Source organism: Simochromis diagramma, unplaced genomic scaffold (assembly GCF_900408965.1).
Source record: "Simochromis diagramma unplaced genomic scaffold, fSimDia1.1 OVJJ01000413.1, whole genome shotgun sequence".
NCBI classification, from domain to species: Eukaryota; Metazoa; Chordata; class Actinopteri; order Cichliformes; family Cichlidae; genus Simochromis; species Simochromis diagramma.
The window spans coordinates 1,359,730-1,384,537 of NW_024386948.1; the positions used below are offsets into that span (position 1 = coordinate 1,359,730).

The following is a 24,808-nucleotide window of genomic DNA, read 5'->3' on the forward strand; positions in this document are numbered from 1 at the left end:
CTAGGGAAATGAGTAACTGCTCTATGAGGGCAAGTACAGTATCGTATTGTATTATCTAACAAACGCAAAGTGACATAAATTCTTTTCTCACTCTGCTGAGCGCTGAGATAAAGAGAGGGGGGTAAAAACACAAGCAAGACGTAGCCTGTCATATTAAAACAGCCAGCGGCAAATTGCACATCTAGGCTAATAAAAGCGACAGGGAAATTGCTGCCAGCAGATTTCCTCCAAATCTCCTCAGTAATTCCCCATGAGCCTTGGCATTACTGCCTCACTACCCAGGCTCAGATTAACCCCAAGCCAACCGCTCCCCATCCCCGGCCTTCATAACAATGCAGCTCGTGGCTTCATTATGCTACTTTCACGCCCTTTCATTTCATTTCTTATATGTATACATCGTCCTTTTGATCTCTGGAAACGTGCTTCCAATGTGATTTATTAGCTTGAGGCCACTATACAGGGCTGGTATAGTAACATGATGGGTGTTGGCTTTTCTTTGTTATCATGGTTAGCTTTGGGCAAATAATTCAAATTGTAGGACTTTTTAACACATTTGTGCTGCTTTATAGACAAAGTAATTCATCCAAAAAATGTATCCCCACATTTATTATTGATTAAAAAAAATGGTTGTGGCTCACAGTGTTATCAACCTCTGAAAACTACATGACTCATAATCTCTCTGGATGCTACTCCGTTTCTAAGTTCTGCAGTACGCCTCTTAAAAAAAGCTCTACACACTTTTCTCCTCTGACTCCACCTCACCTGTGTCTCCACTTCCCCCAGTCAAACCTGCTGCGCCTCACCTCTTTAAGTATTTGACCTAGACCTGGTGTCCAGCCCCACACCAAGTCGATCAGCATTCAGGGCAACATTTTTTCCGGTCAGTACCCAGCGTCCATACCAATCTCCTGGTATCCCAGGTCACAGTGCAGGAAGAGACTCTGTGGGATTTCTGTATTAGACTGGTTAAGGAAGCCTAATCTGTGTTTTATGGATTCTCTTTCTTCTCCCACCTTCTGTCTCTATCGATCGTTTTTTTTACCTCACTCTCGCCTGCACCATCCCTCTGTGCTTCACCTCTATTTTGGAATAACATTACAGCAAAGAGCAGAGGCTATATTTTAGCAACACTGGTCCCAGCGATGGAATTGCAGGTTGGTCGGTCAATAAGTCAGTCCCTCAGCCTCTTTGATTCAAACAAAAAATATCCCCAAAATTATTTGATGGAATTCCACAATCGCCTAACTTTTCATCTCCTGCCACCAGCAGATCAAAGTTTTTATCTAGCCAGAGAAATATTTCATCATTTACAAGATGGATTGGCTCCAATATTCATTTGTGGCTGAGAGAATCTTAGTCTTTCTTTTTCGCTTCCTCTCTTGCTTCTTCTTCCTCTATCCTACTCTCGCTTAAAGTTTTGATATATATTATCTCTGAGTCAATTTGTCTAAGTGATATAAGTGAGCTGTGCCAGTGGCACTAACAGCAGGGCTATAAAGCATATTCTCCTGCAGACTCAGTGAGACAGAAGGGTCGCTTTCAACAACATAAACATATACTGCGTCTGTTAACTTTACCAAAAGGACATTTTCTCTTCGATTTATTCAAATAAATTCATTATTTAATCATGCCTTAATTATTTGATATTCATCACCAGATAGCAGATGGCTGCCTCTCCCTGAGCCACGCACTCCCTGAGGTTTCTTCCTGTTAAAAGGGAGTTCTTCTTCCCTGCTAGTCGTAGTATTTCTGTGCTCATAGATGGTATAATAAACTAATAACAACAACATGTACTGCCATGTTTCCTAAATTAACTTCAGTGTTTCATCTAGTTCAAATTAATATTCCCATAAAATCTCTATCAACTGAACACGCTATAATTTTTAATAAGTAACATTTTTATTTAATATTACACTTGTGTTGATGTTTCCAGACTCATAAAGTCAGATTAACTCAAGTCCCTGGTGAAAACTTCCAGTGTGTATTTAGGCAAATGAAGGTCTGCCAGGGGAATATGCAGGAGCATCTGATAGGTATCCTCTCATCAAAGCACGGCGCTCAGGCCATCAGAAATTCTACGCATCCCTCTGTGGAATAACTGGTTGTTTACCTGCAGAGAGAGTAAAGGCGGGGCAGCAGCCAAGATTGACTGAAAGTGAAGAGAAAGAAAGAGAGTAGGTTGTGTAATTTGATCTGTCCATGCTGGGAACTCATCAGTATGCTGCTCATATACACCCCCACCCGTGCTACGTGCACACAGACGAATATAAGCACGCAAGTATGGCAGTCAGGATAGACGATGATAAGACTAATGCAGTCATGTAAACACTGCATCACACTTACTGTGCCGCAGATTCATCATTTCCAGTCCATACAAAAACACGCATGTGCACTAACCTCAGTTCTGCTCGTGTCCCCTTTGCTTTTTACTCATATTTAAGGCTGAGTGGTTGCTGTTCACTTTTTCTAAAACAATAGCTTTACTTATTTGTCGGTTAACCAGTTTTAGGTCTAAATGTAAAACCCTATTTAACATTTAAACATCGTGTATTCAAAGAGTTGTGTATTGAGCACATTATTCAGGTATTTCAAAGTGAAATGCACCACATGAGGGCTAAGGGCTAGGCCTCTGTGACTGAGGCCTAAGCTCAATAAAACCATGCCTATTACATCAAAAAGGGAAATATCCAGATCTCATTACAAATGAACTGTATGAAAATATACAGGCAGAGTCGCTTTGATGTCCTACATTGGTCTGCAGACCACTGTTTTGGATCCTTGAGTTTGGCATTTTGGCTCGGCATCTTGGGTGTTTGAAAACATGAAAATAATTGGATTAGAAGGCAGACCAGGGGAGCCGTCAGCTGATGCTAGTTTAGCCCTCCGTAATATACCGACGATTTGTCACGTCCTGAGGCGTTCCACGGGAACGCGGAAGGTCACCTTTCGCGTCCCTATGCTACGCGCCGGGTTGTGGATGAAATCCAGTAGAACGACTGTCCCGCGGTAATAGACGTTCCAATCATGTATTCCAGCCCTAACCATAACCTTATCCCTAACCTTAACCACCACTTTAATGACGTTAGTGTTTTCCAAAGCGATTTAAGTCAAATAAACGTACATGTGTAGATTCATGCCAAACGGTTCTCATGTCTCCTCATCTTTCCGATCTCGTAATACAGGGATGTACTGTATTGGGTGCCCGGAAGCATAATATACCGACGATTTGTCACCTAGCGTAAAATGTTACGCTTTGGGAGTGAGAACGTGTTGGATAGCTAGCTTGGTTAGCACAATCTTTCCAATGCTAAAAGCAATATTAACTTTTGCTAGTAAAGAAGAGGTTTAACAAAGAACCTAACAAAGATGTGAAAGCAGGATTCTGTTTACACGACAGTGCAGTAAAAACAATAATTTCAAAATTAACGTATAACCTGACAAATAATTGTGTCTTTACCAGAATCGTGCAGCCCCATCCTGGGTTTTTATCAACGTCTGTGGATTAATGCTGTAAAAACCAATTCTCATGTCTTTAATATTTATATATAACTGCAGCAGAAAAGTGACTCTGGAAGTTAGTGATATCTATGTATATGATTTCTAAATTTACCTTGACATATAAAATAGTTATCTTCAGTCCCACTAGCAAAACCACTCACTCCTGAAACACAAATATATGACATTCTTTCTATTTTGCTCTCTATGCCTCATCTGAACTGATTATTTGGGATTGAGCAGAGCTTGTCATGTGCTGTATTGCTTCTAATTTTATTGGAAATCCTGCTGATACAGTATTTGAGATATTTTGTGGATTATCAGTGATGACACGGTGGATTATACAAGCACTGCTTAGATCTTTACAGTACAGAAGCTACTAGTCTGATAGTGGATGAGGCGAATAAGCCCAAATGCGCCTGCTTGTTTACAGATTATAGCAGATGTTTGTCAGTATTTTTTTTTTTTTTTTTGTGAAACTTGGTGGCTGCAAACGTTGATAAAGGCCTTTTTGGTGACAAGTGTGGATCACAAAACTGTGGTGTTGGATAAGACTGCCAAACAGAAATGCTTTTGCCATCTTTTGCACTGCAGGGGTAATATTCCTGTCACATCTGCATCTTTGTCATTATTCTGTACCATCACTGCATCAAGTAAAGGGTCAGCAGATGCTATGACTGTGAAATACGCCACTATTCCAGACCACACGTGTTGAGATGATTTTCTCATCCATCATACATGCAGATATTTGCATTTCTGTGGTATTTACAGCATGAAATATGCATCTATTTGAGGGTCAGAGAGCAGATGACTGGCAGATCAGCACTCGCACCCTTAAATTTATGCACACATTATGATATCCCTCTTTAAAATGTTTTCCGACTTAAGGTCATAATTTACCTTGCTTCCACCTACTTCCTCTTCTCTCTCTCCCACATCTTGATAGGGTTGCTTGTAATTTATTGTATTGTTTTTAATTAAATGGATGGCAAGAAGCTTTAAGTGCCCGGCAGTTCCAAGATGTGCCATTTCTTATCTGAATTCTAAATTCTGGGCACACCTACTGTAAAGCGGGACTATAAAGCTGAATAGGTCCCAAACTGCGTCTTAGAGGGACTGAACAGTTAGACAAATGTCACCTTTAGAAGGGAAGAGCGGGGATAATAAAGCGACGCCTGGGTAGTGGTGAATACAAACTTCACAGACATCGGGACACCACAGATTCATGGTTTCAGCAGTCAGCCGGGAACCAGTCTGGCACAGAGGATCAGAGAGGAAACAGCTTTGGATTACAGAGATGCTTGCCTTGATAAAGAAGAAACTTAAATTAAATGGAGTCACAGCAAACTCCGTCCGACACTGCTTCTCTCAGCAAAGAAAATAGCACTTATCCGCATGTTCTGCGGTGTCCTATGAAGCAACATTGCAGTAAAATGAAAGGGAATTTAGGGTCATTTTGTTGAGTAAATTTGTTTTTAAATACATTTTTTTTAATTAGTTCATTTAGCTGTTTTTTGCTGGGTTTTTTGTAGTCCACATCATAGCGCTGACCCGTATGTGCACTTCTCAAAGCAGTGACTCTGAATGAGTGCTACAAGTATTCTAGACTTCCTCTGCAGTAGCCATGGTTAGTATGGCCAGGTTAGCTAAAGTACATCAACTAACAATTATAGTTTCTCTTAAGATTCATGAGAAGCTGAAAAGGTTTGGACAGACAATACTAACTTAAAGCAGTAGTTCCCACACTTTTTTTTGCTGGGCCCCCCTTAGTTTTAGAAGAAAAATGTTGTCGTCCCCCCCCACACACACACACACACAAATGCATCCTCCAACCACACACACCCATATTTTGTTTTCAAACTCCATTGCGGTTTATTTCACACCTCAAACATTTAGTAAACAATTAAGCAAATACAAGTAATCTGCAATAAATTACAGGTAGTAATAAAATAAATTACTAACTCTTTTACGCTACGCACACCTGCACGGGTATTTTTGAAAACGCAGCTGTTTCTGTGCGTTTGGACCTTTGGTCTTTGATTTGATTTTTTAAAACTCCTTTTTTGCGTTTACGCGTGGACGAGGAATACAGAGTTCGTCATGCAACGTCAAAGGTATGTGCCTTTTTTCACGTCACGCTGTGCGCCACGTTATTGTTTACATGAGATGAATTGCAGGATGGCAGATAGAGACAAAATACTGTTAATCTGACTATTTGCAGGTTTTACACGCTTACACATAGACACGCAGTTACTGTCCCTCCATTTAGAAAGGCAGAGGCGTCACGGTGTGATTATTTTACTTGTAGTTTTTTTTTCCCTGTGTAATAATATTCAACATTGCTATCAATACATTTTTCAAAAAATGTCTCTCTGTGCAAAATGGGTTTAAAAACAACGACGCAGGGAAAACCAATTCTGCAGGGGAGACCTACCTCCGCACTTGTGCAGGTGAAGCCAAAGGGAAGATTTGCTTCACCATATTTTCTAGTCTTTGGCTTAGAATGAAGTTGGTTTGGAAACATATTCAGCTATGCTTCATCTCCTGCTTTGCATTTGTGTGGGCGCCCCATCAAAAACCTGTCCATTATGCTAGCATGTGTCCAAGGATTCTTTTTTTTTTTCCCCTTTTCATACCGATGGTTATTGGTGGTGGGCATTTATACAAGTAAAACTGAAAACCAACAAAGAAATCCAGTTTGAATTGAGTACAGACAGACACAGTTTCTCACTCTGACAGTAATGTTTGAGCCCCACTGCCTTACAGTATAATACTAGCTAAAGCATGGTCATGTCTTTATAAAGAAAATATTCAGCAGCAAGAGTCCTGGGTGACAACAAGCAAGTCAATTTGACTATCCACCGTGGGAGCTCAGATGTGTGTCTGAATCACCAGCACTATGGACTGTATGAGGCTATTCTGTATGAATAGCATTAAAAGTTATTTTCCATGTAGACCAGGTCATTGGAGAGTGCTCCTCAAAGGTTATTTGTTTGAGCGATTCACAAGACTGATTTTATTCCAGTGGTGATCTGACATTCAGCAATCACGGCTAGATGACCTACATGACCTTAAAACATTAGAATCCTTGATTTTGCAAATGCATCACTCAACCAGACGCACCAGCGCCCCCAGGGAGAACTTTCGTCGCCTTTTTTCATGGCACATTTGTACCATCGTACTGACATTTTGTCGTCCCCAGATGCTCGCGCCAATCTTTTGGAAATGCACACAGATGGATCCGTAGAGGCTTTTTAATACACATTATCAGCTTTACATTGTTTCAAGCATGACAGTTGTGGCTATGCGGCCCAGAATCCCAACATGCCCTTTTTGAACAAGGTGAACATGAATTTGTTTCCTTCCATATGTTCATGCAAATAGGGAGGAGAGCAACATGGCAACATACAAATAATACAAAATGTGCACAGAGCTCTCTCAGAGCGCTTTTTTTGTGAACATGATGGACGGGGAGAAAACAGCAGGATGCTGTGTAGATGATGCCCGCTCTCAGCAGAGCTTTAACCTTTCCTTCAACATTCTTCCTGCAGAGTATATTAGGAAAATACATTTTCTTGCTTATTTGCTGTGTATTTTGTTTTATGCATTTAATAACAGGCCAGTATATTAAAGGCCACCTTTGAGTTATAAACTGTGTCATAGGTTATTAGATTGTTCTTCCTGCTCCCTCAGTCAGTCATATTGTTCTCCTGATTCTTCACTCATGAGTGAAATGTGCTTATTTCTAAGACATACCACAAGATGCAAGAAAAAGAATAAAGGTCAGATGGTAGACAAAGGTGACTAAATGGTTAGGAAAAAAATAAAATTAAAAACCTCAAATCTTTTATCTGCTCAACTTTATGGGCTAACAGGGGAACAGGCGTCACGTAGGCGTGAGACTACAGTGGGGCAAAAAAGTATTTAGTCAGCCACCGATTGTGCAAGTTCCCCCACCTAAAATGATGACAGAGGTCAGTAATTTGCACCAGAGGTACACTTCAACTGTGAGAGACAGAATGTGGAAAAAAAAATCCATGAATTCACATGGTAGGATTTGTAAAGAATTTATTCGTAAATTAGGGTGGAAAATAAGTATTTGGTCACCTCAAACAAGGAAAATCTCTGGCTCTCACAGACCTGTAACGTCTTCTGTAAGAAGCTTTTCTGTCCCCCACTCGTTACCTGTATGAATGGCATCTGTTTGAACTCATCATCTGTATAAAAGACACCTGTCCACAGCCTCAAACAGTCAGACTCCAAACTCCGCCATGGCCAAGACCAAAGAGCTTTCGAAGGACACCAGGAAAAGTATTGTAGACCTGCACCAGACTAGGAAGAGTGAATCTACAATAGGCAAGCAGCTTGGTGTGAAAAAATCAACTGTGGGAGCAATCATCAGAAAATGGAAGACATACAAGACCACTGATAATCTCCCTCGATCCGGGGCTCCACGCAAGATCTCATCCCGTGGGGTCAAAATGATCATGAGAACGGTGAGCAAAGATCCCAGAACCACACGGGGGGACCTGGTGAATGACCTGCAGAGAGCTGGGACCAAAGTAACAAAGGTCACCATCAGTAACACACTACAACGGCAGGGAATCAAATCCCGCAGTGCCAGACGTGTTCCGCTGCTGAAGCCAGTGCATGTCCAGGCCCGTCTGAAGTTTGCCAGAGAGCACATGGATGATACAGCAGAGGATTGGGAGAATGTCATGTGGTCAGATGAAACCAAAGTAGAACTTTTTGGTATAAACTCAACTCATCGTGTTTGGAGGAAGAAGAATACTGAGTTGCATCCCAAGAACACCATACCTACTGTGAAGCATGGGGGTGGAAACATCATGCTATGGGGCTGTTTTTCTGCCAAGGGGACAGGACGACTGATCCGTGTTAAGGACAGAATGAATGGGGCCATGTATCGTGAGATTTTGAGCCAAAGCCTCCTTCCATCAGTGAGAACTTTGAAGATGAAACGAGGCTGGGTCTTCCAACATGACAATGATCCAAAACACACCGCCCGGGCAACAAAGGAGTGGCTCCGTAAGAAGCATTTGAAAGTCCTGGAGTGGCCTAGCCAGTCTCCAGACCTCAACCCCATAGAAAATCTGTGGCGGGAGTTGAAAGTCCGTGTTGCTCGGCGACAGCCCCAAAACATCACTGCTCTCGAGAAGATCTGCATGGAGGAATGGACCAAAATACCAGCTACTGTGTGTGCAAACCTGGTAAAGACCTATAGTAAACGTTTGACCTCTGTTATTGCCAACAAAGGTTATGTTACAAAGTATTGAGTTGTATTTTTGTTATTGACCAAATACTTATTTTCCACCCTGATTTACGAATAAATTCTTTACAAATCCTACCATGTGGATTCATGGATTTTTTTTTCACATTCTGTCTCTCACAGTTGAAGTGTACCTCTGGTGCAAATTACTGACCTCTGTCATCATTTTAGGTGGGGGAACTTGCACAATCGGTGGCTGACTAAATACTTTTTTGCCCCACTGTATTTTAGTCAGTCGTCCAATCCAGCTCTTCAGATCCCTTAAATTAAAGCTGAAAGTCTGCACTTTAATGACATATTGTTTGATTTCAGCAAGATTACTAAGTACAAATACAGGGCAATATCAAATTACTTAACGAGTTGACTCTATTATTTTCATTATTGCCGACATAACGATTTCATTGTTAACAATGAAATAGCGGGTGGCTGAAGTTTAATTAGCAATGCATTTCCAATTTATTAACAATGGCTTTTAAAACTTCTAAACATACGAGTAAATAAATTTCTGATAAATATTATTGTTAGTAATGATTTGCGCCACTTTAATGAACAGTAAAAATATTCCTTTGAAATGAAGGCTTCTGGCGTGAAAGAAAACAAAATGTTCTCCTTTTGTCTAAGAATAGGTGATAAAACTGAAGAAAAGTGCACTGCAGTACCGACATCTCATTTCCACATGTATATTCGCTGGAACATCTCAGTACATGCATTCCTACCACTTTAACGCAACACTCCCACCGTGTAAACCCGCTCCTCTACTTTTCCCACCTCTCCCCTGAGAAATGTGATGCAATGATTTCCAAACCCACCAACACTGTCTCCACCCCCCCCACCTTTGCAGCTCGATTTAGGACGATAAGTTAACAGCTGCTTCCCCGTCTGATGATTTTTTTTTCTTTTTTAAAAATGTTCCACTCTTTCGCTTCACGTTGGCCCTTAGTTAAGTTGCTGCATGGACTTCCTTGCTCATTCAGCTCACGTGTGCTGCAGATATCCAATGCAGTTCATCCTGTAACACTAGGAAAATCACCTGCAGTCCCAACCACTCTGCTGTGTCCTGTTCTCATTACATGGACACCCAGGAGAGGGTATGGATATAGCTATGCTCCCTTGCTCTCCACTCACTACTCTTTCTCTCTCTCTGTCTCAGTCTCTCTCCTGCTCACTGAGCACAGTAAGCTGTCTTGATCTTGCTGGTGAGTTTGCTCCACTGGACCATTTAGGGACTAGATTCTTCGTTTTTTTACTGATGGTTTAGGAGACAAGGACTATGCTGCAATAAGGTCTAACCAATAAATGCTTTGGTGAACCCCCAACATGCAGTAAAAAGGGCAAATTTTCCCTGGTTTTGATTTAGGAAAATCTTCATCCAGCACACAGTTACATACCATTCTTTGAATTACACAAGCTCATCCAAAATGTGTTAAATGAACTAGAAATCCAACTGCCAGCCAGGTCTTATCACCCAACACCAGTTCCTTCCCTCACTAATGCTCTTGTGGTTGGATGGGAACAAATCCCTGAAGCCTTGTTCCAAAATCTTGTTGAAAGCTTCCCCACAGGTGATGGACACTGTTACTGCAGTTAATACCCATCCTTTTTGGTCAAAGAAAAATTGTGGCTGGTGTATCTACTGCTGGAGTCAGTTTGTTGATCTGTCTGCTGAACGTCAACCTTAGAGATTTTTTAACATAGTATCTTAAAAATCATGTTAGAAAAAATGGTTGTAATTCATAAGTAGTTAATGCAAAAATATCTTTATTACAGTCACTGAATTAAAGCTCAGATTCTGTGTTTCAGTTGCGTATTGATTCTGTTTCACTTCACGTCTGTTGTGGTGGCATGAAGAGCCAGAATTGTAACTACGATCTTAAACTTTATTTCCAAGATTATAAATGTCAGATGAGGATGGATGGACTAAACATGTTGTAACTCTAGTGATAACGCACTGTAAATTTAAAAAATAAAATAACAGCCCATGAAAACTAAGAAAACAGGCAACCTAAATAAGTTTCAAACTGCATTATAGTTGTGAATGTTATCCTTACGCTCTGTTGCTTAAGATTCAAGTTGAACCTTTCTAGCAGTGCAACAGTCATCCTTCACATTGTCATGCCTGCTACTCATTTTCATATCATCTGGACATTTCTAGAATGATACTGTTTATTCCGATTGCACCCCAGGAGCATGATATTGGCAGTGCTAAAGACGCCTGCAGCACAAGGAATGCAAGCTGAAGTTTGGAGGTTTATTTACATGGAGAGACTCCTTTCACTGGGAGTGTCACTGGCTTGTTTAAGAGTGTGTAGGTGTGAGTAACACCATGCTACACTGTAATTTGTCAGGAATGAGCCAGACCGGGGCTAGAAATAGTATTTGATAAATTCAGCAGCTCCTGAAAGTCAGCCATGCAACTGCCATGAGTCATAACATTTATTAACAAGCAAATTCAAGTGAACATAAGCAAGGCTGGATGGAGGCTGGCTGAGACTTTTTCAGCAGAGACCCTCTCTTCAGCAGGAGTAGATTTGGTTTGCAGTCAGGAAAGGCTCCATGCCGACTGCAGGCAGAGAACATACTGGGTGCCGGGGACAATAGTTAAGGAAAGAAAAGAAAATCATTGAAAGCACTGCTTTTGGTAAAAGTGGATTCAGCCTGAGCATCGAACCACGGGGAGCTCCACTGATGAAATGGGAATGCTTGGGGTATGGGCATGCTTGAAAGGTGACCCAGCAAGGTCTTGAGGAACATTCAGTTCAGTGCTATCACTCTATGTTCCATTGTGTATCTGTGTCTTTCACTTCCATCCCAACCACACTTTCTACTTTTTTTATTCCTCTCTTTAGCCATAAATACATGAAGCCACTGAGGATACCTCTAGATGTCCCTCTTTGGTCTGCGTAGCCCTGTACTAAACCCCAGTGACCATCCAGGTCCTGCTGTTATCCAGTCGCTGCTGTGTCACCATGAGATAAGCGTTTTTGTTTTTTGTTTTTAAATCTCAGGACTTCAAATTATCACCAGAACCAATTATGTTACGTTTCAATAACATCAATTCTAAAGTGCTATGATATTTCAGTAGATAGCTATCATACAAATGCACTGAGTAGGGTAAAAAATGATCCTCAGATACAAAGTGACACAAAAAATTCTATTACTCATTTGCAACAGCACTCATACGACGGTGCTGTTTCCCCCCTGACACAGCCCCTCCTCTCACTAGCAGCTGAACACCAAAACAATACCACAACTGCCTTAAAAGAAACTTGGACAACCCTGTTGCCAACACACTCGTATTTATTGTACGGGGTTAGGAAAGCTCCCGTTCAGACATTATTGAAATATTATCAAACAGTTACAAATGTTAACATAGCTAGCACACAGGTTAACATTAGCGTCTGTTGAGTTATTACTAAGCCTGGATTATATTTTTCATGTCTGCAAGTCCACTGTGGTCCACTCAGGCACAGGTGGCTTAAGTTTCTAACTGCGAAGAGTCATTGGTGAATAATTTACTTTATTGTGAAGCAATAATTACTATTAATATAACTATTAATTGCCAAGGACTTAAGGCAAACAAAGAAACATATAAGAAATGACTGCTCAGCTCGGGTCTCATGTTGTGTCCAAGTGTAATCTGGTCTTCAAGGTAGCAGCTACTGGCTATGGCAAATTACAAAATGATAAATGTAATGCTGGAGGAAAACAAAAGTATTTGTATTAAAAAGTGTTATTTTTCTCTTAAAATCCCAAAATGAAGCTGAAAAAAAGTCCACAAAAAGTTTTTTGGACCACCGAGAAAATATGGCGCCAAGTCACCAGAAACAAAGGAAATAAACAAAACGTATAGCTGAATACATTTGCACCAACCGGTAATTTTGTCATCTTAATTTTGAGAAATCTCTTCCTGTGAAAATGATATTGTACATTGAGCATTTACCCAAATGTTGGTATTGAGTTTGAAAATCTATTTTGACAACCAAAAATCATGATGGGCAAGAAGACGTGGGTTTTAACTAATGTTTCTGTGCTTTGTTTTGGTTTTTTTCTTTTGGATTAAAGAGATGTATTTGAGTCAGCAGCAAAGCGGGTGCATCCCAACTCAGAAACCTAAGTGGCGTTTAGGAAAGAAACAACAGCACTAACTGATGCAAAGCAAAGAAAAACCATTACGCCTCAAAGAAAACACTTCACAATGCCTCACATAACCATTAGCAAAAATAGCATCTGCTTCATAGTTGACATGGCAACTGCCGTCAACATCTGATGCTTTTCTAATTGTTGTAAAACCTCACTTCCTCCATTCAATATGGCATTTCTCTAATGTTTTGTGAAGTACCCTTTAAGTGTTTCATTAATGTCTAATGAGCTTTTCATTAAGAGAATTCAACTGTGACTTCTCCACAAGATTATAAGCAACGCAGGGTTTAACGTTGGTAATGATTCTGCTGGACTGGGCGGCAATAATAGGTGCTGCTTTTGTGCTAAAGTACGTTGTATTATGAGAACATCAATGCAGAGAGTGGGTGTTGAACTTTGCAAATGTCATGCTGTGTTCCACAAGGCTTGAATTGGACTTGTTATTAACCCAACCCCCAGCCTGTTTGTTTCCCACTCCCCGGTAATATTCAGCCATATTACCTTATTTAATTTCCAGACATGGCTCGTCCCCGCCAAAAGTAACACCGATCCGAGAAAATTGTAATTTCACAACACATCACCGAGCATTTCCTATTACGATTGCCACATGTTAACATGCTTATAAAGTTCAGGAAAACAGCGCAAACATTGTATTATGTCTCTTGATATCTGCTTCACCTGCATTAATTAGTGGAAACGGCAGCGGCAGTTTGCCTGCTTAGTGATAATGAGGTGCAGTGCTAAGCATGAATAACAAGAGATTGACCATACGCGAGGGGGAACATAACTAAATGACTACTGAATAAAGCACAGTCAATGGCTGCCTTAAAATGCATGATTGGAGAGGCTTAGGCTGTAATAAGCAAAGCAAAGTGAATGCTGAACAGAGAGACAATTAAACCGCCACATCTGGCAACGCTGATGTGAGTGGGTACCCAGCCGCCGCAATTACAGGCCTCTGTCACTACTGTAACCCTTTACTGCCTGAACACAGCACTCGAGCAGATGATGAAGGCAATGCTTAAAGTTTTCAGAGCTTCTACTTCCGACTGGCCACAAATGGATGTTTGACCAGGACCACTTGGCGTCCGAATTTTAACACACTATGTCCCTTTCATGGTTTCCCCTCCACAACAAACTTCTCCATTTTTTCGGTAGCCACATACTCAAGTCCAGTGTCCAGTGTCATGGTATAGTGCTTCTATTGAAGTCAGACTAGCCTGGACCATAACGGGTACCCAGTGTGTTTAAAAAAATGATGCCGGGAATGCTAGAATGTGGAAGTTCGGTGAAAGATCATTCTCATGAACATAGGGCCCAGACGGCCTGCTGAATCTGGGAAAACCCCATTAAACCATCAATTATCAGCTTATTCAATTTCTGGCCTTTTTCTCAGTCAAGATAACTGTCCTTCTATCCTTCTCCTCCGCGGGGCAATCTTCAAGTTATTTTATGTTGAGTTGCATTGAAGGTGAATTCATCAGAGTAGAGAGAACAAGTCAGCAACCAGAGAAACTGGGGAGAAAATAAATTTCCACTAAAGTCAAAATAACACCCTGACATTTTGCAAAGATGTTGTTGGTGATGTTATGTGCTTCCAGTCATTTAGTGCTTTTCTAGTCTGTCTTAGGCTTAACTTCTGAGTCATATTTTACATTCGAGCAGCACTTTTGTTTTCACTTCAAGCATGTTTTTCTAACTCACGTCCATGGCCAGTTTAGAGTCAGCAGTTTGCCTAACATGCATGTCTTTGGACTGTGGGAGTGCCCACTCAGGCACAGAGGGCACATGTAAACTCTGCACAGGAAGGCCCCACTTTATGACCATCAACCTGCTGAGCACACTTTGCAAGAAGTTGTTGTTATTGTTGCCACTCAGAATTCATGAATTAGCTTCAAATCTTGAAACAGTCTTTCCTACTGCAGCTGATTTCTGTTAACACAAATATTGCATTAAAGCAATTTTGCCAAGATCTGACAGTAATTTGAAAATTTGCTGTTTATGTATAACGTTGTCTTAAATTGCAAGCTTCCAAATGGCTTTTCATCTCACCACAAACATTAAACCTTCTGTATGCCGTACGCGTCTTCAGTGCTGTTCAGATCACGAGTACTGAAAAGCTTAGCCTCTTCCCTCTGAAGTATTTTACCGCTAGCTGCAATTTATTCAAGGCTGTTAAAAGCGAAGGAATAAAGGAAACAAAGGCTTCCCTACTCAAGAGCTTGATTGTTAGGATCTGAATGGGAAACGCTGGTAGATTAAGTCGACATGGATGGTGCACGCACTGCATGCAGATGTAGTGATGTGTAATCGTCAGCACACAAGGGCAGTACAATGCTCTATTCACTCAGTGTAGGAAGTCTTTCAGTTCTCCCATGTGTGGGATTCCTCTTTCAAACTTTTTCTAGCTGTCTTTTTTCCTCATATTTCCACTTTCTTTAATGTCAGAGATGTAGAAATGCATACATCCCCGCTCCTTTTCCCTGTATTCTTCTTTGGCGACTCACGCTTCCACAGCTTCAAGTCTGTCTCCTTTGCCACGGGAATCTTTGCTGACGTCTCCGTCCTGCAGCCACAGCGACTGAGAGAGATGCTCTGGAGGCTCAGAGAGATAAGAGAGGAGAGACAATCGCATTAAGACTCACTTTACCCCCCTGACCAAGACCAGAGGTTGGGATTTGAATGTTAAAATCAGTAAGCTTAAATCCCTGCATGGCCGTTTGTGCATTTCCCAGACTGAGCACATTACTTCTGTCTCTGCAGCCTTTAGCTGCTCGCAACTACACCGGCACAAATTAGCACGGCATCGTTAAGGGAATAACACGCAGCCATATGCACGAGGAGCTCCCTTGGAGTGAGTCTTAGAGAATGACACTGTGACTGGTGTCTGCACAGCAGTCTAGCTGTCGACGCTACAACACAATATGCTGTTCGAATCTATGGGTGAAGCCTCTTGACATCAAAGGTGGCAAAAAAAAAGAAAGAGAGGAACCGTGTTTCCTTTTACTGTTCTCTGCACCTGTCAAAATTGTGTGTTTAGGGTCTTTTTTTTCTTGTTTTTGTTGCTGTTTTATTTGCTGCTACTGCACACACCAGCCCGCCTCCTTTGTAACGCCACAGAGACCCCTAGTGGAATTGAGAGGCGTTGCAATGTGTCTGAAAGTGTGTGCGTGTGTGTGTCTGTGTGGTCCAGGACAGATCCCACCATCCCCAAAACTCATTTTCTCTGTCTCTTTCATTTTCGCACTCTCTCTCACACACACGCACACACAAGCCTTATCTTTCAGCTGTGGACAACTTTTCTTTCTTCCTTTTTTTTTTTTTTTGAGCCGTGAGACAAAATGCAAAACTGCCTCCTCCCAGCCTCCACACACACACACACACACACACACACACACACACACACACACACACACACACACACCTCAAATTCAGGGCCTTTTCTGCATCTCCAAGCCAGATTTTCCCTGTTAACGCTTTAGCTATCATCTCAGTGCACTAGACTGCACTAGAGGGCCAAATTAGAGCAGGCCTTGGTAAAATAAAATCCCTTTATCTTTGAACTAGCAAGTACCCAATTATACGCCACAGTTATCTCCCATCTCACAGACTTCTGAGTCCTCGCCACAGGCCAATGAGCACGGAGAGCTAATGAAGAGATGCTGAATCACCTTTTTGCCTTCCTGGACACACAACTGGTGGAGCCTCCTTGATCAGCTGCCACTTTTTTATGCATTAGAGTCATTCTCCGACTTTGATGAGGTGGTTCTTCCCCCCCCCCCCGTCGCAGCACAGGGCACTGATTCACGGATATGCCATCGGTTGCGGCATACATATGATTAGCTTGAAAGGAGAGTGCGAGGTCTCTAATGCCGAGCAGAGAAGAGAAAACGGGTTTTAAAGTGGTTTATCTGCTTCCAGTCACAGAGGATGTAGAAAATGAAGCGATGCAGAGAGAGGAACTCCTGCTGATGTGAAAGACGAGGCTTGATATGGGTCTTCTGTGCGTGACCCTGATCATCCCAGGAAGTCGATCTGTATATCACGCTGCCTGTTTGTACAGAAAAATTACCTGAGGTGTTGGAAGCTTTTTCTCTTCCTGTTTTCAGCCTTGTTAAACTTTTACATGTACTTCAATTTTTGTGCTTTCTACAGCTTTGGTTCTTATGGATATGGATTTATTTCATTTCCCAGTTGGTCAGCATTTTAAGATATTTAACTCCTTAAGCTCTAAGCCGTTATGTTAGAATACCCATGTAAGAAAGAGGTTTTTTTAATGTAGCGCCAAATCACAAGAAGAGTATATTGTAATGAAAAGACCCTACAACAATAAGAAGGAAACCCCAACAATACAATGACCCCCTAAGATGACCCCCGCAGCACCCAGCTAATCAACACCGCCAATGGTGGTCAGTGTTAACTCAGGCCTTCATGACACAACCCTGCTCCATTTATCTTGCAACCAGCAGTAGGAGTGAACTGACTTGTGGTCCTCTGTGGTCAAAAATACCCTTTTTATCGATAAGATTGCATACTGGAAAGAAGATGCTTAAGAGTACCCAATGCGTTTCAGTGTAATGACAAGGTGTCTCATCCAAGCATTCACATGGAGCTGGAAGTGAGGCAGGTTTCAGTGTCATCACCACTTCCTTGAGATGCCAGCAGCTTTGACTAAGCATCTGATGCCCTTGGAATGACAGCGGGCTCACTGACAGCCCTCATAATGAGATTATTGTTCCTAGGTGATAAAAGTAAGGCCACTTCCACTTCATGCATTAATTTGTATGTAAAGCTTTATCTCTAAACTTATGTGCAGGCCCCTTCAAACATTCGCTCTGTCAGTCGGTGCTTTTGCTCTTTCCAAGTTGATTTTTGGCATCTTTTAAAGCACAAGTTTGTTTTTTCTTTTTTGACCGTGGTATCTAACAAGGCCAACCTCTTCCAGTCTTGATAGGTTAGGTTGTCTGGCAGTAATTCACAGGTTTTCACTTCTTGGAAGTTGCTTGCACCCAAATGGTGATAATGGTTATGAAACAACCACCATTACCATGCACTGCTGAGCACTTAAAAAGGAATTTGGGTGCAATCAAGCCACTGCGCTGTAGCACGGATTTTTGCCAGAGAGAATAAACACCTTTTATTTTCTGATTCACACCGAAAGCTGCATGTTAGTTGTATGAAATATGAATGAAGGCTGACTTAGGCACAGTCTACTTCCACAGACCCATAAGGGCATATCCTCTTATCGCAGCAATACAAGTATAATTGAGTCGATAATGTGCAATTTGAACTCCTGCTTAGGCTGTGCGGTTTGAATTGTGAGTTTTGCATTCATTACCAGCACAAGCCACCTCCTCCTTAACAGCCGTACCGCACTGTGGTGTTTAAACATTTCCAAAATACTTCCTGCAAAATACAGCGATGTAAATGTAAAAGTGGGATCTGACAGAGAAGGGAGCTTTGGAGGAGGGTAAAGAGCTTTTGTGAAGGTACAGTGGTGTTACAAAGTTGGCATGAAAGAGGGTTCAAGAGCGCGTTTATAAGTTTAAGAGGGTGTCGGGGAATTTAAAAACGGTTGAGTGTGGTTTAAGATGGCACCTCAGGAGAGTGAGGAACAGTTTAGGAACTGATGGGGATAGCAAGGCTGTCGTGGAGTGTTTCGGAGGGTGAAAAGGAGAGAATAGGTTCTGTAAGTCAGGCATCAGATATCATATCTTGTGGGTATTTCTATCCACCTTATTTGGAAAGGAACACTCTGATCTCCTATTTTTATTTATTTATGTACTTATTTACTTATTTAGAGGACACTGTCTAGGGCAGACCCTTCGACAGTCATCAGTATCTCAGGGCTAACATTTGTAACATTTTTATCAGGTGACTCCTTCTCTCGTCTCCCACAGGAAGTCCAGTTAACTTGACGTGCAGAGCGTTCTTTGGATACAGCGGAGACGTCAGTCCACTCATCTACTGGATGAAGGGGGAGAAGTTTATCGAGGACCTGGATGAGGAGAGGATTCAGGAGAGCGAAGTCAAGTAAGAACTTCAGAGCTTCAATTTTATGAATGGGGAATATTTTGGGAAATGAAGGTGAAAACTGTAAAATACAGATATTTATTATCTTATTATCTGTATATCCACTTCCATTTTATTTGTATATATTGTCAAATAACAACAGTCGCCTTAAGGGGCTTTATATTGTAAGGTAAAGACCCTACAATAATAACAGAGAAAAAGACAGCAACAATCAGACGACACCTTGGCAACAGTAGGGAGGAAAGACTTCCTTTAACAGGAGGAACCTACCAGAACAGGGAGGGGCAGCCATTTCCAGAGACAAGTTTATTGTAAGGGATTTTTCTTAACACTCCCTCCTACCTTTTCTCTCCCCTCTCGACAGGTGAACACCATGAGGTTTTGCACTCTCTCACATACTAGACCAGGCAACAACTTCCAGGGCAGCTAAATGAAGCCAGAGTGGCCAAAATGACAGTTCATCTGTGGCCACTCGAGGCTGGTTTCAAAAGCGAGTCAGTTCCCAGAGACTCTCACGTCAAAATACCCAACTATAGCCTTTAGATTAGCATGCGTACAGTCTTGTATGAATAACAGTTTTGGTTTCTATAGCTAATTTGCTGGTTGTATGGGGGTGGTTGTTTTTCATAATTCACCAGGCTGGACACTGTTAAAGCTTATATTTAAGGCTGTGGCTGCTTTAATAGACTCTGCTTGCTATCTCCAGCCTCCGTTCTGTTAATTCCCATCATAGAACTCGACCTCTCAACTGTGTTTGTGCCTTTTTGGAACATCCATTCATTTTCATCTGCTTATCCAATTCACCATAGGATGGAGCCTATCCCAGCTAGGTCAAGAGGCAGGGTTCACCAGTCTGCCGCATGGCTAACACAGAGAGACTATAATTCACACTCATATGTACATCTGTGGTCACTTTAGAATCACCAGCTAACCTAACTCCGTGCATGTTTTTGGACTGTGGGAGTATCCAGGGAGAACCCATGAAGGCAGAACATGCAAACTCCACACAGAGGTGGATTCAAACCAGAACCTTCTTACTGTGAGGCAACAATTCTAGCCACCAGATGTGCTGCCAGCTGTTTGAAATATTCTTTTTTCAAACAGCTTTTGTTAAAATATTCTATTCTCCAGAATATTCTGCTCTCCAGTTTTTCGTTTTTGTTTTAGTTTGGTAGTTGGCACTAAATAGCAGGTTTCTGTGTTTGCACTTGGCACCAGTGCAATTTATGGATGCAGTTTGCTAACCAAGCCTGCTAGCATTAGTTGATAAGCAGCCACTCTACCCTGTGGTACAGCAGCCAAAACAAAAATGTTAAGGTATAAAAATGTAGAGTCCGGAAACCAATTAGTGATCTCACATTGCCTACTTTCAGTCAGGCCATATTGAGACCTCTGCAAAGGCAAAATGGAAAACAGAAGACAGTTAGGTTATTGCACACCACCAAGCATGAGCCGGAGGCGTCCCCAAAACAGTGAGGTCTCATGAAATTTGAGCTTTCCAATCCAAATAGCATATAATAAAAATTGTGTCCAGATTGGGCAAAAAAAGATACAAATCTAAGAAAAATATGCACATATGACCATTATTAAACCGATTATAGCGACAGAAATAATCTGCCGCTATCACTTAGTCAGAAGTGACTAATATATTCATGAGTCACTTCTGATCTCTTCAAAAGCAGCACAGGACCCCTCGGCTGAACTGGTAAACACCTATTTAAACTCAATTTGCCACAACTCTGTGACCACCCATCAACACACCAAACAATGAAGGGAACCGTTCACTACCAAGCTACCATCTAAATATTCATATTGAGCATTTGATATTCATGAATGCCTTATGTGGCTGTTTAATAATGCAGGTAGCTATGCATTCTTTATCAGCATGTACTGTATATGCGGAGTTCAGGAACTGCTCCATCAGTTAAACAAAAGTGCAGCAGCAGCAGCACAACAGATGGAAACTCTAACTGAATAGCCTCCTTTTCCATTCGAGTGACCACCATGTTTTTGGCTCATTAATGAAAACAGAAGTCTGTTTACTCTGATATCAGCATCAGCCGAGGCTGGTTGACCATCCAAAAATGAAGCCTAGACGCGACTCTTCTTCCTTTAGTTTTGACAAGTCGTGTGAGGTAAACAATGGAGCTTTAGGAACTGTCGCACTTTTAAAGTTTCACCTTGCAGAAAATGAGATTTTCTTTTTATTATATGCCTATAATAAGTAGGCGTCTAATACTGTCAATCATACATGTTCAGCCATGATTGACAGCAATGCAGTTATACAGGGAGAGAAAGAAAGGTTCACTGGGGGAAGCTGGATTTCCAGCATGTTTAAACGATGAACTGGACCCATGGTGAAAAGTGTTGTTTTAGCTTGACGGCACTAACATATGGAACTCGTCCAGAATCATTTTTATTGATTCACTTTGGATCAGCCATAAAAAACAAAGCAGACATTTCGTGCCATTGCTAAAGTGTAGCTGATGGTATCGCTTCTGCTTTAGGCCTATTTTTCACCTGTGATTGGAAATTTGATAGATTTGCTGCTACATTTACAACATTACAGCAGTAAGATGGGATCTGTTTACTTTAGCTGCAGGGTCACTTTATTACATATACCTACACATACACATACACCTTGCTTTTGTTGAATAGAAACCCCTTTTCTAGCTTAATAACTGTCCTAATGCTGTAGATTTATGGGCAGCACTGCCATCATGCAAATCCGCTATTCTACTTATAGACTGTATATAAAAGATAGATTTCGGTAATATACCATCACATATAGGTTAAGGAAACCCCTTAAACTCAAAGCTATTTGGCCACCACCGTATTGGGTTTTTGGAGCTAGAAATGACCGTATTTAGATGCGCTTGCCCATTTCTTCATCACATCAACTTTGAGGACAGAATGTTCATTTGCTCCCTGATTTATTCCACCCACTAACAGGTGCCACGATGAAGAGATAATCAGTGTTATTGCCAGTGATCATAATGTTATGGCTGATCGGTGTACGATATGAGCTTTGTGAGATGGTATCCTTCTGAAAAGGGGATAGATATGGTCAACACTGATACACAGGAAGCTTTGGCATATTAATGCCTCACGGCTGGTACAAGGGTGCCCACAGGGTGCCTGGAAATACTGCTTTCTGTGCCAGCAGCCTAAATTGCTACAGGACAGGATGGATCCATCTTGCTTCTAGGTTTGATATACTAAGATGCTCTTTTGTCATACCTTGCTGGTAAAGAGTTGACTTTTTTTACTGATCTATTACCTCAAAACAAGTCTGACCACGCTTCTCTGCTCTCGCCCATCTGCAATTTATTTTGCTCCTAAATTTTCACTCAGTGGGTATTTTCTTTTTTGGCACTCTCCCTTTAAAACCTAGACATGAATGTTTTGAATGTCTTAGCAGATGAGCAGTTTCTACTCAAGCAGCTTGTCTGCCACTAACACATGTCACATTCAAAGTCACCAGTCAGCACACCCTCGTGACCATGTCTACATGCCTAAATATTTTTAGTTTGTGGCTCATGTTTGGCTAATTAGATATTTGCTTTAATGAGCAGTTGAACGAGTGTACATAATGAAGTGGCCAGTTAACCAGTGGGTTGATGTCGTGCAGTTAAATCAGTTTATAATTGGCACGTAAAATACTGTCAGCTGGGTGGATTACAGCCTCAGATGGCTCATATTGTCTGTGATGTTGCCAAAATTGCAGCATGGTTGATCTTTGCTTAATCACAGGCCTGAGAAAAGGTCACAGTTTCCTTGTTTGATGGACTAACAAGGCCAGAACATTACGCCAATGCTGTACTTTTGTTCAAGATTATGCACTGATCTTCAAGCGGTGAAGGTCAATCGAAATCCAGAGCAAAGTGCTCACCCTTCTTAAATGAATAATCAATCCTCATCATCAATACACGACCGCCGAGACTATTAAAAGATAACGTGTGAAACAGTGGAAACCATCAAGTTAGTAGAACGTAGCAACAGTTTAATTAAACATCTCAGATCAATATAAAGATAGAGCACGGGATATACAGTGCTGTGCAAAAGTCATGAGCCAACCTTTATTTCTTTATATTATGCTTCCAAGGAGCCAGACTTTCTTGTAATTTAAAAAAAAAATGGTCTTGTGCAATAGTTCTCCAGGCTTTCTTTGGACACTGGCTGCTTTTCCACTCACTTACAGTCCAGTCCTTATACCTGACCATTTTCAGAGGAATGTTTGTGCTGTTTCTTTGTTGCAACTTGACCTAGGAATCATTCAAGCTTAGCAAAGGCAGCTAACTCAGGAGCTAAACCAGTGGTTTGTCTACACATAACAGACAACTTCAGAACCAATTGTATCTTTAGGTACTTGCTAAGCAGCCTGTCACAAAAACACATTAAAAAGAATCCATTTCTTTAGTTGAACCCATGAAAAGTACCAAAGATAAAACAGTTTGAAGCAGTTTCACCAGCAAGGTGATTCCCAAAGAGCTATTACCTAAAAACCTGACATATCTCAGTATGGTGTGCAGTGTGTCCTTAAAAAAAATGAGGAAACTGCAGAAACCTGACACACAATCTGAAAGATGCATTTGATACTTCAGATGATCCATCCACTGCTCACTGAAACCTTATCAGAAACTGTATGAGTGGAAAGGTTTCTGACAAGAAGTTCTCCCTTCTCTTAAGAAGGGAAACTGTGACATTAAACTAGAAATTCATTGAAAATCAGTGTCAACTGATTGACATTAAAACAAACAATGGAACATTATCATTGATGTATTGGCCTCCTTAGAGCGCAGACCTAAACATTATTAAAGAACTGTGGGATCATCTTAACAGAGAACAGAGCAAAAGGCAGCCAACGCTTTGAATGTCCTTCAAGAAGCCTGGAGAACTATTCCTGAAGACTGCTTAAAGAAAGAGAGTTTAGACTGTGATGAAGAATAAAGGTGGCCATACCAAATATTGACTTTCAAGCTTGTACAATTGTAATAAGTAGTGATTGCAGCAAGAAATGAGGGATTACTCAAGACAGTACTACACCGATTTTGTGAAGAGGATTATAAAACCTTAAAAAAAATCAAATATACATAGTAAATATGTTGAAAGAAGAAAAGACAGCTCTTCTAAGTTAATGCACGCTGAGTATAATGTATTTGTGCTGTGACTGTGGTCACAGTCGAGTGTGGTTAAAAAAATTGCAGGCAAGAAGTAATTGTAGCTGTGAAGAGGAAATTCTTAATCCTTAAGAATGGGTTTCTTTGCTTTGCTGTCATCACAGGGGAATTCAGATAAGGGTAACAAGAAGACACAGTATAAATACACTGAATTCCCTTAGCTGTAATTCAATTACAGATTGAAAACTAGTGTCAAAAACATAGATTGATTTAATTAAATTAATGGTTTTGAATCAATAAAAGCGAAGAGATAGTTCACTCTTTTTATTTGTCAAACTTATATTTGTCGTTCTTGCTCGTGTCTGTATTGCAAAAACCACATAGCATGTGTGTTTGGTATCCTGCCCCGATGCACCCCTTTCACGGATCACACGTATGACTAGAAAAATTCTTGTTGTCGACAAATGCTATGTAAAGAAAAGGTTAACCATAAGCAGCGTGACAAGGCTGGGAGGAGAGTTAGCGGCCCAGTCAGTGACCTGGCATTTCGAGATGTCTCTATTAGCCTGCTAGCATGCTCCGTCCAGCTCTCAGCACCACTCTCTGTCGTGAAGGACACCGGGCCAATTAGAGCCTACAGGATTTAAGGGGACTGTGGAGGTGGAGGGGGAGGGGGGTTGGCAGGTGGCGACACTGCGTAGGTGGTATAATAAAGATGAGAAGATGGAATAGT

At 41.3% G+C, this 24,808-nt stretch overlaps 1 protein-coding gene across 2 annotated transcripts in view; it reads left to right on the top strand.

Annotated features, from left to right (window-relative positions):
* LOC120737552 (interleukin-1 receptor accessory protein-like 1-B) overlaps positions 1–24,808 on the top strand; it is a 324,999-nt gene that overhangs the window by 264,134 nt on the left and 36,057 nt on the right. For both annotated transcript variants that reach the window (XM_040038339.1, XM_040038340.1), the window contains exon 7: positions 18,823–18,955. In XM_040038339.1, the coding sequence (XP_039894273.1) occupies positions 18,823–18,955 (133 nt within the window). The remainder of the gene's footprint in view (positions 1–18,822; positions 18,956–24,808) is intronic.